This window comes from Chelonoidis abingdonii, chromosome 16 (genome assembly GCF_003597395.2).
Source record: "Chelonoidis abingdonii isolate Lonesome George chromosome 16, CheloAbing_2.0, whole genome shotgun sequence".
Classification (NCBI taxonomy): Eukaryota; Metazoa; Chordata; order Testudines; family Testudinidae; genus Chelonoidis; species Chelonoidis abingdonii.
In genome coordinates this window covers 23,433,058-23,448,801 of record NC_133784.1, presented here as the reverse complement: position 1 = coordinate 23,448,801, position 15,744 = coordinate 23,433,058, and the positions used below count along the sequence as shown (strand labels likewise).

The 15,744-nt window shown below is 50.8% G+C and overlaps 1 protein-coding gene across 8 annotated transcripts in view; it reads left to right on the top strand.

Moving 5' to 3' along the window:
* Positions 1-969: 969 nt before the first annotated feature.
* Positions 970-15,744, top strand: part of DOCK3 (dedicator of cytokinesis 3) — a 605,476-nt gene continuing 590,701 nt past the window's right edge. For all 8 annotated transcript variants that reach the window (XM_032805794.2, XM_032805793.2, XM_032805795.2 and 5 more), the window contains exon 1: positions 970-1,377. In XM_032805794.2, coding sequence (XP_032661685.1) covers positions 1,341-1,377 — 37 coding nt within the window. In that variant the 5' untranslated portion in view covers positions 970-1,340. The remainder of the gene's footprint in view (positions 1,378-15,744) is intronic.

Below are 15,744 nucleotides of genomic sequence, written 5' to 3'. Positions count from 1 at the left end.
GGGCTGCATGGTTGCCATGCTATGGCGTCTGTCAGGGCAATCCAGGGAAAAAGGGCGCGAAATGATTGTCTGCCGTTGCTTTCATGGAGGAAGGATTGAGTGACGACATTTACCCAGAATCACCCGCGACACTGTTTAGGCACAATCATGCATTGGGATGTCAACCCAGAATTCCAATGGGCGGGGGAGACTGTGGGAACTATGGATAGCTACCCACAGTGCAACGCTCCGGAAATCCACGCTAGCCTCAGTACATGGACGCACACTGCTGAATTAATGTGCTTAGTGTGGCCGCGTGCACTCGATTTTATACAATCTGTTTTACAAAATCGGTTAATGTAAAATCGGAATAATCCCGTAGTGTAGATGTACTCTCTCTCTCTCTCTCTCTCTCACACACACACACATACACACTGCTGTGGATTAAACAATAACTTTGTTTACAAACAAAATGTCAAAGTTTACAAATTCAAATTACATGAAGCAGACAGCTCTAATATCTGTGCTCCCCACTAGCTGGCAGAGCCGTTGTTCAAAAGAGGTAGAAGGAAAAATAAAAACTCACAGTTTTAGTTGTTTTGAAATGGCCCAGTGATTTCTGCAGGTGGCTGCTGGGGGCGGGTAACGTGTTGACACCCCCAAACCTGCTGTTTTCGCTGTTGCCAGGTCTTGCGGTTTGTTTTAGCAGGAGAGGTGTGATAGAAGGAGTGCGGCTTTTCTTCATGCAGCCCCAGCTCCTGGAGGCATCTTTCCTTATTTTCCCTCAGAATCTGCTGTGGCGCAGTACCACTAAAGCCTCGCGCGCGTGCCCCCATTTCCCGCCCTTTTCGTTTCCCTCTGCGGGTACCGTGAGGCCCCGGGACCAGGGAGCGCAGGCAGGCAAGGAGGTGTCTGCGCACGCGCACGATGTGGAGGTGGGCGGGGGGGGGGGCGGTGGCAGTAGCGGCAGTCGTTCGGCGACGACGACGACAGTGAGGCGGCTGGAGCTCGTCAGAGTGACCTAAAGGAGGGAAGTGGGGACCCCTGCAGCCGAGGGGCTGGTCTGTGAGAGGCTGAGAGCCGCCAGTACCATCCCTGTCACCGGGGGCTATTGGCAGCTCCGCGCTGGGTGCTGCCGAGCGCTGAGGGATCCGGCACCTGCCACGGCGGCTCACCAGGGAGTCCCTCCCCCCGCACCTGCGCCTGGCCCAAGTGAGAGCGAGGAGGAGACGTTGCCGTGCTCCGGGGGCTGTGCGGAGCAGCGGCCCCGCTGTCAGCTGGGGAAACCGCCTCCGCTCCATGAGCAGGGCTCGGCTGCTGCGCTCCGTGAGGGGGGAACCGCGGCCGCCGCCGGCACCAGCATGTGGACCCCGACCGAGGAGGAGAAATACGGCGTAGGTAGGTGCCCAGTCTCCTTTTCCCTTCCCGATGGTAGCACGGCGACCCCCTTTTACTGCCTCAGCGGGCTGAGGAGCTGCCCCCTGCGCACTAGGTGTGGGTCTGTATCCCGAACTGACCTCTCGCGGTCCAGGGGTGGTGGTGGGGCTGCCTTTCCTCTGAGCAGCCCCAGCTCTTGTGCCGCGGGCGGGCGTTGTACAACGAACCCAAACTTGCTGTAGCGGGAAGGGTCGTGGTGGGCCGGGGGTGGAGGGATGCGGGGGTGGGGCTGTTGCTGCTGGATGGCAGCGGTCGTCTCTCTGTCTTTTGAAAACAGTACCGTGTGCAGCAATGTTCGCATCCCACTGTTCCCAACTGCACCACAGGCCTGAGCATCCCCCATCGCCTTGCAGGTAGAATAGCCCCATCTCCCATGTACGTTAAAGGGCTGCCCTCTAAAAATAAGATGAACATCATGAGGTCTGTGTGTGGGGTGAAACATCTGCTTGAGACTTTAGTCCTTTCGGATTTTCGAGTCTGGAGTCCAGTGTTTATATTAATTGGAAATCCAATTGAACTATGCATGCTTGTTTTGTGTGTGTTTCTTTTTGAGATGGTCAGGGAGTGGAAGGAGAGGAGTAGGCTTCCAGGGTCCACTTATAGGTTCTCTTTGCGGAAATAATCAGTAAACTATTGTCTCAACCTTAATCTACTTAACTGCTATTCCTTTTTCTCTCGATTTTAATCTGTGGTCTGTGGTGTTCTTGTTTATATGGTTGAGTTTAGAGGAAGGGAATGATCATGATGACATGTCATTAGGGGGCGCCAGCGATGCACCTGCTCTGAGTGCTGGTATCTTTCCAGGAAAAGAGAAGATGTAACATATAGATAAATGTTAAAACCTGATACTGTACTAAGCCCTGGCTATGATATTGAAAACTGATGAGCATTTTTGGATTCTGGCAGCACATTACACTAGTAACCCAGTGCTACTGGAAAAACCAAAACGAACCCCCCTCCATACCTTTGAATGGTGAAGCTAAGTAGTATGGTGTTGTGTATAATATGAAGGGAATGTATATATACTTAGGTGACCGTTTGTTCCATCTGAAAATTTGTAAAAAATTCACATCTTGTGTAATATCCCTTAAAATGTCTGTAAAAATACATTATACTTTCTGCTAACATTGATTATTTTTCCTGGGTGTTAATAGTACTAGCAAATACTCGTAATAGTCAACATTAATTATATTTTTACAGACGTCTTGTTTCTTGTAAACTTGGTATATTTTAAATACTTTTTATCAACACTTGATATTTTATGGGGAAAATTGGCATCTCTAGGATCTGGGAAAACCTCACCTTCTGAAGTGACATTTCACTTCTGCTCAATTATAAAATTAAAATGTTAATGATTTAGAGCAATTTTTGAGGGGAGCAGAGGACCAGTAACATGACAAAATATTCTCAATTAATTTGTCGTGTTATGCAGCTGTGTTGTAGATTTATTACAGCAAGATTTATACATGTGGTAAAAACAAATTTTATTTGCTTAGAACAAGCATCATAGAACTTATTAATGTATAGACACATAAGGAATGCAGTTTTATCAGAAATACAATTAAATGTGGTGTATGTTACTACCAGAGATACATGTATTATCATAGGTTTTTACATGTAATACATGTAATAAGGCTGTAATTTACTACTACTACTACTAACTGAATTAAAAAACCCAGGGGAAAGTTCAGTTTACATACCTGCAGCGGTATTGTTACCACAGTGTGTATACTGTGTAAAATACAAATTTTAACCTCTCAAAAGAGCCTATATTGTAATCAGTAATATTATATATGGTTTTTGTGTTGAGAATCTCAAGTAAATCTTCTCATATGTTTAACTTCATATTAGCAACTGTAATGTTGTATTAAAGTAAGCTTTTTGTATTTGAAGTTTATATATAAAAAATTTTATATTGGGGTACCATGTTTGTTTCAAGTATCAAAGGGGTTGCCGGGTTAGTCTGGATCTGTAAAAGCAGCAGAGAATCCTGTGGCACCTTATAGACTAACAGACGTTTTGGAGCGTGAGCTTTCGTGGGTGAATACCCACTTCGTCAGATGCAGTGGGTATTCACCCACGAAAGCTCACGCTCCAAAACGTCTGTTAGTCTATAAGGTGCCACAGGATTCTCTGCTGCTTTTACATGTTTGTTTGTTTTTGTTGTTGTTTTTCGGGTAATTGTTTAACTTTGCTTTAAATTGACTGTAGATACAGGAAAATCCCGGCTGCAGAACTCTGAAGTTTGACAATGTGGCAATAACGTAACTAAAATCTTTTTTTACTCTGATGTGAAAGTGAATTTTTAATCATTTTCTTGAATTCTCATTCTATCCCATTTATAAACTGATTCTTCCTCACTGTGGACTAACAGCACATGAAGTTTGATGGTTTTAATATTGTCTCTTTTGAGTGTTGTACGTAGTCATGGTGGAAAAACCAAAAAGCATTCTGCCTTCTTAACTCAAAAGCAACTGTATTGATTTTGCTTAATCTGAGGCAGAGAGGGATCACTCTTGGGCTCTAAACAAGCCTGGAAAAGTTCACCTAAAGTGAGAAATGAGTAAGTGACAACAAAGGGGATATAATGAAAGTTTCTGGAGTCTTGGACATCTTCCTGTAACACCTTGTGACAGGGTTGGGCCAGATGGCTACAGGAGAGAGATCCTTTTGAGTACCACTGCTAAAAACCTCCCCCCCCCCAGCCTAGGGAGGGGCTACTAAACCCAGAACCCAGCTGAGTTCGGGGGACAACAAACGCAATAACAGGAACAGGCGTGGGAGTCAAAGGGCCAAAACTAGGGAACCAGAAGGGTACACCGAGCAGAGCGGCCCGGACAGCACCCACTGCTCCTTGAAAGCATCGAGAGAGCTGGCGGATGCTACCTAGACGAACTCTGCCTGGATACGTGAACGGATAAATGAACAAAAAACAGCCCGACACTCGCAGGGCTCCCCCTCTGCCAACCTCCTCTCCCTGGTGTTAGTCCTGACTGCCCTGGCCAGGAGGAGGTTGACGAGGTGATCCTGCGACTTTGTGGAGCCTTGAATCGGGTGTGCATAAATAAACAAGCGTGGGGAAAAGTGCAGCCAGAACCTCAATAAGAGTTCTGGAGGAGCTGGAGGAGGGGCTGCAGCCTGGCACACTGAAGATACGCATGTGCCAAGGTCTCCCTCACGCCACAAAGGGACAGGTTTCAGGGATAGAGGTGAACCGCGCCAAGTACATGCCTGTGCTCACGGCTCCATGGAGGAGCCACCGGCTGATATCCTCGGCAGGCTGCGGGACCAGGATGGAATATAAACTCTCCACCGGAGTTCCCCACCCTCCACTGCTGGTGAAAGGTCCCACCCCTTGGTATCAGAGAGGGACACGAGGGTGGGGTAATGAAGTGTGTGCAGCACAGGCGCGTATAGATGGTCCCTTGCCGTGGTTTGGAAACGAACCGACTGCAATGTACGCAGCCTGCTCGAAGTATGAGGAGGGGGAGGCTGGGAAGACTCATGGGGCAGGGGGCGATGGAAAGATCCGGAGGGCCTGGAGTGAGGGGCAGGTGAGGCGCACCTTCTCTCAGGACCTGCTTGAGGAAAAACTAAGCCGCGAGAGGCATGGCTGCCTCTACCTCTTGGAGTACATGCCGTGGGGGTCGTAAGGGTGGAGAGCCCCTTGTGCCAACTGAGCACCCAGGGATTCACCCAACTCCCCATGTCGTAGTCCAGGAGGTCTCCTATCTTGATGACTCCTGCCAGGACCAACCTCTGAGATACCAAGGGGGACTCTGCTACCTTTACACGAAGATAGGGATTGTGTAGCAGGGGCTCTGCAAGGAGATCTACCCCCTCGGTGGCTGCAAAGGACCTGGTTGCTGAAACCAGCCTCCAGGCACAGAGGAGGTCCTGGTAGAAGACCAGCAGCTCGGAGAGGTCTTGTGGAAGATCTCTCGGATGGAGAAAAAGGAGCAGCTGGTCATATCGGAGCCCATGCAGGTGGCGGAGGAAGGCGTGTGCCTATAGGCTCTACACCAAGCCACCTGCAATATAAAGGAGTCTCTGCAGGGCCAGGAGGCAGAAGACATGGACCTGCGTGCGCATACAGGTCAGGCCCTGTCCTCCCTCCTCCAGGGGGAGATGGAGAACCCCTGCAGAGACCCAGTGCAGTCCTGGCCAAAAAAACTCCAGAACCAACCTCTGGAGATTGGCCAGGAACACTGGGGGCAGGCACAGGATGTTGAGTCCATGCCAGAACATGGATAGGACCAGTTGGTTAAGCACCAGTGCCTCTCCCCTAGAGGGACAGGCACTGGAGCAGTCCTGTCCAGTCCCGCAACCGCCCAGTCACCCTGCCCTCTAAACTGTGCCAGTTCTCCGGCGGAGACAAATATGTGGCAGAAAGGTAAACACCAAGATAGAACAGCAGATGCACGCCTCACCGGATGGCCTGAAGCGCGGGTGGGAGGGAGCTTGCCTGGCACCTGGCCCCAACCGCCAGACCAGAGCTCTTTACCCAGTTGACCTGGGCAGAGGAGGCCGCTGAATAAACAGCTTGATGAGCATCGACCTGCACCAGGTCATCCGGGTCCTGGATCATGATGAGCACGTTATTGGCGTATGCTTCCAGGACCAGCCGCACCTCCGGCTCACACGGCACCAACACTGTCAACCTCTTGTGAAGGACACAAAGGAAGGGCTCAATCGCCAGAGTTTACAGCTGACCCGGCAGCGGGCACCCCTTGTCTGAAGCTGACAGGTGCGGTCAAGGTCCAGTTGAGCCTGACCAAACACTCTGCAGAGGCATACAGCACCTGGAGAAACTCTACAAACCAGGGCCCAAAGCTGAATGCCCACGGAGTCCCCAAGAGATACCAATGGTCCATCTGGTCAAAAGGCCTTCTCCTGATCCAAGGACAGAAGGGTGAACGATAGACCATCCCTGCACCCAACCTCCAAGAGATCCTGGACCAGAGAGAGATTATTAAAGATGGTATGGCATGGGACAGTGTAGGTCCGGTCTGGACGGACCATGTCTGCCAGCACGGACTGCAGCGAGATGGCCTTTGCCACAACTTTATAGACTGTGCTGAGGAGCGAGATGGGACGCCAATTCCGTAAATCGCGGAGGTCCCCCCTCTTCGGCAATAAGGCGAGCACGGCTCGCCTGCACGAGAGAGGGAGGACCCCGCTCTGCAAAGACTCGGCCCGGACGGTAACAAGGTCTGGGCTGAGGACGTCCCAGAACATGTGGTAGAACTCCATGGACAGCCCATTTATGCCCGGAGATTTGTTGGTGGGCATGAGACAAAGGGCTTCCGAGAACTCGGCCAGAGTGAGAGGCAGCTCCAGCCGGTCCCGGTTGCCCGTGCTGAGCATCGGGAATCCATCCCAAAGCACTCTGCAGGCATTGGCATCCGTTGGATCCGGGGAGAAAAGGCCAACATAGAAGGCCCTGGCCCTCTCGTGCATCTCCACCATCTTCTAACAAAGGTGCCCCAGGCCCGAAGATTGTCAAGGGCCCAGAGCTCCTCCCACTTCTCCCCGTACGCTCCACAGAGGGGTGGATCACCGGGGCTGGCAGCCAGATGCCTCTCCAGCTCTAAAATCTCCAACTCCAACTGCTCTTATCACCACATCCGTCTGCTGTCTGGCGCCCCGGATGTGGCTATGGCAGAAGAGCCAGGCACGCACCTTCTCCACATCCCACCATGGCTGCGCAGAGGGAAACGCATGCCTTTGTTCCCGCCAGGCCAGCCAGAACTCCCAGAAGGATACCACAAATCCCACATCCTTTAGCAAGCTGTTATTGAAATGCCAACAGGCTGGCCACAGCCTCTCCGAAGAAAAAGAGGCCGTCACGGCCACCAAATGGTAGTCTGAGAATTGGGCCAGCCGAACGCTGGAGGAATGGGCCTGTGAAAGATGACAGTGAGAAAAATAAATGCAATCCAACCGGCAGTGGCTCATTGTTCCTCCACCCGGACATAAGTAAACGTAGAGTCGTCATCCAGGTGGTGGGCACACCAGATGTCCACCAAAGAGTAATGAGCTACTGTCTCCCTGAGAATGTTTCTGGTAGCTGGGCTCGGCTCAATCACCATCCGGTACCGCTCCTCGAGGGTGCAGTTGAAATCTCCATCCAGGACCAGACACTCGCGAGGATCTAAAGAACCAAGGAAGGCAGACGCCTGCTAGAAGAAACGCATGTGCTCTGAGTCGGATGTTGGGGCATAGACATTGACAAGATGCAGCCCTTCCGCCTGAGCCCGGAGGTGCAGCAGGCAACCCGGCACGACCTCAGTAATCCCCAGCACCTCGGGCTGTTGGTGCAGGGAGAACAGAGTCGCCACCCCGGCCTGACGGGCCGAAAGGTGGCTAAAGTAGACCCTGTCCCCCGACTCCAGCTGCCAGCTTGCTTCGGCGGCTGGGTCCATGTGGGTCTCCTGCAGGAACATAGAATTGTCATAGAATATCAGGGTTGGAAGGGACCTCAGGAGGACATCTAGTCCAACACCTGGCTCAAAGCAGGACCAATCCCCAGATCCCTAAATGGTCCCCTCAAGGATGAACTCTCAACCCTGGGTTTAGCAGGCCAATGCTCAAACCACTGAGCTATTCCTCCCACTGGATTACTGAGTACCCCCCCATCCTGAAGGAAGGAGAGCACCTGGCTCCTGCGGAGACCCAGCCTACAGCCCTGGGTGTTTAAAGTGGCAAAGATGGATGGCGACATAAGGAGGGCTGGGGATGATCCTCGCGGACAGGGGGGCTAGCGGTTCCCATTGGGCCCCTCAGCAAACCGTGACCGACCCCAAAAGCCATCAGGACATCACAGAAGCTGTGGCTCTGTTGGTAGGACTGCAGCGTCCCTCTTCTCAGTCTCTTTGTGCTCCCCCAAAATGGCCCTCAAGGTCTGGAGAACAAGATGAAAATCGCCCCAACGCTGAAGAGCAGAGATGCACTCTGTTCGTGGAGCCACGAATGTCCTCCAAGAAACAGCGCATCTCGTTCCTCTGCACAGCAAGGACCAGCGTCATGGACCCTGGGGCATCCCCCGATTGAACCCCCCCTGCCAGCCCCGTGGCCTATTGAGATGGGCAAGCAGGGATCAGATCCCTGCCGTGGCACTTGTCCCTCCAGTGCTGCACCACCCGACTCAGCACTCGGCCCTAGGTATGTTGGCGGAGGGAGAACTGCAGCCCCGGCTGGGCCAGGAGAGGGAAAAAGAAAACCCACCTCCTGGGGGCCTTAGTTTAAAAATAAAAATGAAAATGGGGCAACCTCGGGGGCAGCAGCAACAGGAGGAGGGAAGGAATAAAGGTTAAGGACAGGAACAGAGCCTGGAAGGGGATCAGGGATAGGGACAGGACACAAATCTAGGATGGGAACAGGATCAGGGCAGGAAAGGGACAAAAATCAGGGGCCTGAGTGGCAGAGCCATGGAGACACAGTGCCTCTTGACCCGGCACGATGGTCAAAGGGGCAGCAAGGGATTGGGGCATTTCCACAGTGCCAGGCTCAGGCGCCTCACCAACCAAGGCACCCATAATTACAGCACTGGAGGGTGACGAGGGCCAATGCGAAAAGAAGATAGTTTCAAATCGGGGTGTAGGGAGAGGTTTTGTTGGTGCTCTTTTTGGTGGTTCCCTCTTGGGACAAAGAAGGAGACCAAGCAGGTAAACCAGCTCCTAATAAGATCCTGAAATGATATATCTAAAATTACAAAATTGTAAGTAATAGCAAGGAAATGCCCCTCTTAGCTCGGCCAGGGGGAAGTCCCTCCAGATGTGCCCCACTGCCCGGCAGAGAAAGCACCAGGCCTCCCCCGAAGAATAGTAAATCTGGTACTGGGCCCCTTGATGGGGCACCAGAAAGGACCCCTTCAAAGCCTCCCCGTCATGTGCCGCTGGTGGCACTTGAACCTGCACCTGCCGGCGGAACAACAAAACGTGGCGAAGTGCGGGGTCCTCACAGCCCAATGGAAGGGGCTGAGGATGGACAGGGGGCTCCCCAGGGTGGAGAGGAACGGCAAAAGGGTGGCATTGGGGAGAAAGGGAGGAACAGAGGAGAGCACCACCCACCGCCAATCCCCTCTCCACCGCCTCCTGGGTGGGGGCCTCCAATGCCAGGAAGAACACTACCTTCCCAAACATCTTAGAGGCCGCCACCACGGCCCCATGGGCCCCACCACCTGTGCCAATGGCCGCATGTAGGTTTCTGCGTGGGGCGAGGCCAACAGCAGGAGGCAAAGCACCCTGTCTCCCTGGTGAGGGTGGGAAAGGCGGCTGCCGGGAATGGTATTTTGGGAGGTGGCTGGGGCAGAAGGCGAAGTGGCGAGCAGAGGGGTTGTGGCTACCTGGGCATATGCAAGGGGTCGAGGGAGCGGCACCTCCAGGGCTGGTGGAGGGAACAGTGGGTTGGGGGAAAAAGGGGGCTGGGGCTGTTAATGGGGCCGCAGCGGGAGAAGGAACCACTGCGGGGGCGGGGGGCAGGGTTCGCTTTCTGGGCAGGGCCCTTGTCCTTCTTCGTCCCCTGACCCTTCCTACCAGCTGAGGGAGCAGTCTCAGAGGTGGAGGCAGCAGAGGTCGTGGCAGCAACAACGGAAGGGAGCAGTGGGATGGGGAGGGGGGAATGGCTACCACACCCTCCTGCTAGGCTGAAAGGAGGGCAGGAGGGCACCAGCAGAAAGGGTCAGAGGAAAAACAAGGAACACAACTCCCAGCACAAGATGAAAGAAACCGGCTCTCCCGGCTGCACTAAAGAAAGGAAGGGAAAACTAAGATGTCATAGGGAAGTGTGCATCAGCGAAGGGATTAATGGGAAAAAAAGTGGGGGGGATCTCAAGTGCCGACAGCAGAATGTGGGCATGCAGGCAGTGAGGGCAGACTGGGACGGGGAGCAAGAAGCAAGGGGATGGAATGAAGGGGAGAGTCAGATCAGGTATGCCTCAGATGTGGAGCAAAAAACAGGGTGGATTCAAAAACAACCAAACCGAAAAGGGGGATATGGGGCTGGCAACCACGCCTGTGACGAGGGCAGGGCAAACAAACTAACCAAGGACCAAAAAACAGAACAGAGGAAACAGGGTGGCTAGAAAGGGGATGAGCGGGAAAGGCATTAAAGGGAAGGGGGGCAAACAGCTGCAAGAACAGGACAGTGAGCGAAGAGGAGGGGAAGGGAGCCCACCAGCCAAATGCAGTGGTGGGGGGAAGGCAAAGCCAAGGGAGGGGAAAGGAAATGTGCACCCACGAGTGCCCAGAAAACTAGTGCCCACTCGCTGCTGCTAATGTCCCAAGATGGGAAAAAGGACAGAGTAAACTGCTGGGCTGGGGAGTGAAGAACAGAGCCAGATGGTAACTGGAAAGGTGGAGGGGGTGGTGGTGGCGGCAGGGGAGTGGACTGACCAGGGGGAGGGCTCCACACCACTCCCCCATCTCCCTAGTACAACAGTACCCAGCACCACAGAAGCAAGGATGTTACAAACCACCTCCACAAAGCAGGGTCTCCTCAGCTCCAGCAGCAGTAACAGGCTCTCCAGCAGCAGCAAGGGCAGTAGCAACCCAGCCAGGGGAGGTCCCAAAGATGATGGAAAAAGTGGGGCCTCACACTCCCCTCTGACGGTCACACCAGCAGGGTCCTCCCCACAACAGTGACAGCCAAGGGGGCAACCAGCCAGCAAGACAGACTCAAAAGAGTGGAAGGCAGGTATCTCAGCCTTCAGAACAAGCGGGTCCCTTTTTCCTGGGTAAGGTAATGGGCAGTTCCAGAACCATCAGGAACTTGCTGGAACCAATTAAGGCTGGCAGGCTAATCAGGACACCTGGTTTAAAAAGGACCTCACTGCAGTCAGTGAGGGGCTTTTGAGGAGCTGGGAGCAAGAGGTGCGTAAGAACCTGAGAGTGAGTAGGTGTACTACTGGAGGACTGAGAAGTACAAGCATTATCAGACATCAGGAGGAAGGTCCTGTGGTGAGGAAAAAGAAGGTGTTTGGAGGAGGCCTTGGGGAAGTAGCCCACGAAGTTGTAGCTATCACGTAGCTGTTACAGGAGACGCTAAAGACAGCTGCAATCCACAGGGCCCTGGGCTGCAATCAGGAGTAGAATATTGTATACCTTGATGTGGATGAACACTCTATCTTAAGGGACCCTGCTTTATAGGTTAAATACATGAAAACTCCTATTTTGCTCAAAGAATAAATCAGTGTCTTATGTGGCTGCCTCACAACACTGTTTCTCCTTTCACCAACTCCCTGGCCTTTAGTCTATCCGTTGATAGCAGGAGCAAAAGTAATATGCACGCTGGCTGCCCAGCATAGAGGTGAAAGGAGAGAGAAGTCCGAGACTCTGTTTTAGCAGCAGCTCCTGGCCCTGTTGAGACAGGAGTTACATAACCGAGGCTGATGAGGGAGATGGTGTTACGGGGCAATTTAAAGAAAACAGCTAATGACAAGAGAAAAGTCAAGTTTTGCAGCATGGATTAGAGGGAAGTAGAAATAATAGCAGTATGTCCTAGCTATTGAATTAGTCATCTGGCTAGTGACTGTAAAGTTGTGAAGCTCTGCATGTAGCTTCTGGTGTGAACTAGAGAATCTATATTGTTTTGAACTCTATCTTTTATATTCTATTTAATCTTTTCCTGTGATATTTGTACTACATATGTAAACTAATACATTGCTGCCAGTGGCACCTGTGAATTCCCATTAATATTAATCAGGATTGTGTACTTAAAATCTAGTGTATTTGTCTTACATGTCAAAGGAATAATGTTCAGATCCTTTGGATGTGACGTTTTAGTCAGAATTTGACGTAACTCTGTCAAATGCTTACAACAACTTCTAGGCAGAGAGGCTTTCTTCTTTTTACCAGCCCTTCACCTTGAAAAAGTGAGGGTCTGGGTCACTTATCCAATCTGATTGCATTACATTTCTTTTAAGAATCAGAGACTTTTCTCCTTAAATCAAATCAAGTAGAAATTTTATAAATAAAACTGGTGTTTTCAACTAACTGTCTTACAGTGGAGGGATTTCAGAGCAAAATAAAAACTCATAGATTCGTAGGTTTCAAGACCAGAAGGAGCCATTGTTATAATATGGTCTGATCTCCTGTATAACACAGGCCATAGTACTTCCCCCAAAATAAATCATAAAGCATGTCTCTTACAAAAACATCCAATCTTGATTTTAAAATTGCCAGTGATGTAGAATTCACCACAGCCATTGGTAAATGGGTCCAGTAGTTAATTACCCTCTCTATTAAAAATATATATCTTATTTCCAGTCAAAATTTGTCTAGCTTCAATTTCCAGCCATTGGGTCATGTTATGCCTCTCGCTGCTAGGTGGAAGAGCTCATTATTAAATATTTGTTCCCCATGTAGGTACTTAAAGACAACAATCAAGTCACCCCTTAATTTTCTCTTTGCTAAAATGATAAATTGAGCTGCTTTCCAACTTAGCAACATCCTTTTTGAATTGTGGGCACAGGACCTGGACACAGGATTCCAGCACAAGTTGCACGAGTGTCAAATACAGAGGTAAAATAACCTCTCTACTCCTGCTCAAGATACCCCTGTTTATGCATCAAAATATTGCATCAGCGTTTATAGCCACAGCATAGCACAGGATTCATGTTTGTCTGATTATCCACCATGACTCTCCAGGTCTTTTTCAGAGTCACTGCTTCCAAGGAGAGAGCCCCCCTTCATGTAAATATGGCCTACGTTTTTTGATCCTTGATAGGTACATTTGCATCTAGCCATATTAAAAGGCATATTGTTTACTTGCACTCAGTTTACCAAGTGATTCAGATTGCTCTGTATCTGTGACCTGTCCTCTTCATTATTTACCACTCTCCCAATTTTTCTGTCACCTGCAAACTTTATCAGTGATTTTATGTTTTCTTCCAGGTCATTGATAAAAATGTTAACTAGCATAGGGCCAAGAACCTGTCCCTGGGGATCCCACTAAAAATGCCCCCACCCCCAAATGATGATTTCCCCATTTATAGGTGCATTTTGAGACCTATCATTTAGCTAGTTTTTAATCCATTTAATGCCATTTTAATTTTATATCATGCTGGTTTTTTTAGTCAAAATATTGTGCGGTGTAGCGAGGCGGTGTGGCTCCCCTCCTCCACAGGGAGGGTTGAGCCCCGTCAATCATCCCCCAGGGCGGAACCGCTGGGCAGAAGTCCCGCCCCTCAAAGGGTCAGGCGACGACCCGGAAGGATAAAAGCCGGGCCTCAGCCTTCAGTCAGGCCCCAGCCACCACCGGGAGCAGACGTGCCTGCCCGCTCTTGTCACTGGGAGGCTGCTGAGGCCCAAGGCCGGTACCAGGAGCTGCCAGAGCTACCCCGCGCCCACTACGACGAGGAGCTGCCAGAGCTACCCTGCAGCCGCTACGACGAGGAGCTGCCAGAGCTACCCCGTAGCCGCTACGACGAGGAGCTGCCAGAGCTACCCCGTAGCCGCTACGACGAGGAGCTGCCAGAGCTACCCCGTCCTTGCTACGGCCCCGAGGAGCCGTCGGACCAGACCTGGCCCACCTTCCCTGAGATACTCCCAGACCTGCTGCCCAGCCCTGACTGGAGAGCCCATGGGTGGGGCGAACCCTGCGGACAGGTAGGAACGAGGGGGGAATTGGAAGTTGCCTGGGGGCAGCTGACTACAGTCAGGCTGAGAGGCCCCGAGCCTGATAGCCGTGCAGGCGGTTAGGATCCCCCACTGATCAACTCTGTCAATGTGTTTCGGTTCGGATCCCCACTTGCCTGCCCGCTAGCGGCGACTGCGCTACTAGGGCCCCGGGCTGACGTAGAGTAGGAAGTGGGTGGGCCGGCGTTCCCCTGCCACCCGTAGGCAGCGGTGGCAGATCCCCTCGCCTTGGCCAACCGAGGCCAGTGTGATTGCTACTGCTCTGTCCTGCCCCAAAAGGGCCAGAGCTTATTGTACTGTGTTTGGGCCCCGCCGACCCAAGGGCTGGCCCGTCTAACCTATTGTCATGGCTCTGCCTGCCCCAAAGGGCCAGAGCTCAGAGAAACTGAGTAAAACGCTTTTGCTGGAGCCCCGCCCGACCCAAGGGCTGGGCCCCTATTGACTCTGTCACTGCTCTGCCCTGCCCCAGAAGGGCCAGAGCTTATTGTACTGTGTTTGGTGACCGCCTGCATCAAAGGTTGGGCCCCTACTGACTTTACCTGTGCTCAGTCCTCTCCATAGGGACCGAACGTCCCTGGACAGTGGGCCGCGGGTCCAAGGGGCCAGACCCGCGGAGGACAGGACAAGGCCGGTGTGGCTCCCCTCCTCCATAGGGAGGATTGAGCCCCGGCAACCCTCGTCACATGCGGTACCAAGTTAAATGCCCCACAGAACTTTAAGTATATTACATCAACACTCTTAGCCTTATCAACCAAAGATTTAGTCTCATTTAAAACAAAAGTTAATTGACAGGATTTTTTTCCCATAAATCCATATTGATTGGCATTATTTATGTTACCCTCCTTTAATTCTCTATTAATTGAGTCCAATATCAGTTACTCCATTATCTTGTCCAGGATCAGTGTCAGACTAACAAGTCTATAATTACTTGGATCATTCCTTTTACCCTTTTTAAAATTGACACAACATTAACTTTCTTCCAGTTTTCTGGAATTTCCCCAGTGTTCAGAGACTTATTGAAAAGTCAAGATTAAAAGCCCAGAGAGTACATCAGCCAGCTATGTAAAAACTCTTGGATGCAAGTTATCTGGACCTGCTGATTTAAAGATATCTAACTTCTGTAGCAGCCGTTTAAAATCCTCCCAAGATACTAGGCAACTAAAGAGTTATCATCATGATATAATAATATCATATATTTCCTCAAATATAGAACAGAAATGTTTATTTAACACTTTGGCCTTTTCTGCATTATTATTGATAATTATACCAGGTCCATCTAGTAATGGACAAATACAATTTTTTAAAAAGTGTATTGGGAACAAAAAGAATCCTCTTTCTTACTCTTAATTTTGCAGGTCATTGAGAAATCTGTGTGTGTCTTTACTTTCCAAATATATATTTTTTTTTTACAATCATATGGTTATATTAATTACTACAAGCTTCCTTTTTCTTTCATTTGTTATATATATTTTTATAGCTGCCTTCACTTCCCTCTTCCTTGATTGTGGGTTTTTTGGGATCTAATAAAATATTCTTAAGCAATTCCCAGTGTGATACAGCATGGCTAGAGGGCAGCATAAGAGTGTTAGCAGGGGGCCTTATTCCCTGCCAAGGGAGGAAGGTTTGCTTTAGATTAACTAGAACAGCTGTGGCCAGTTAGAGCACCTGACTCCAGTTAGAGCACCTGACT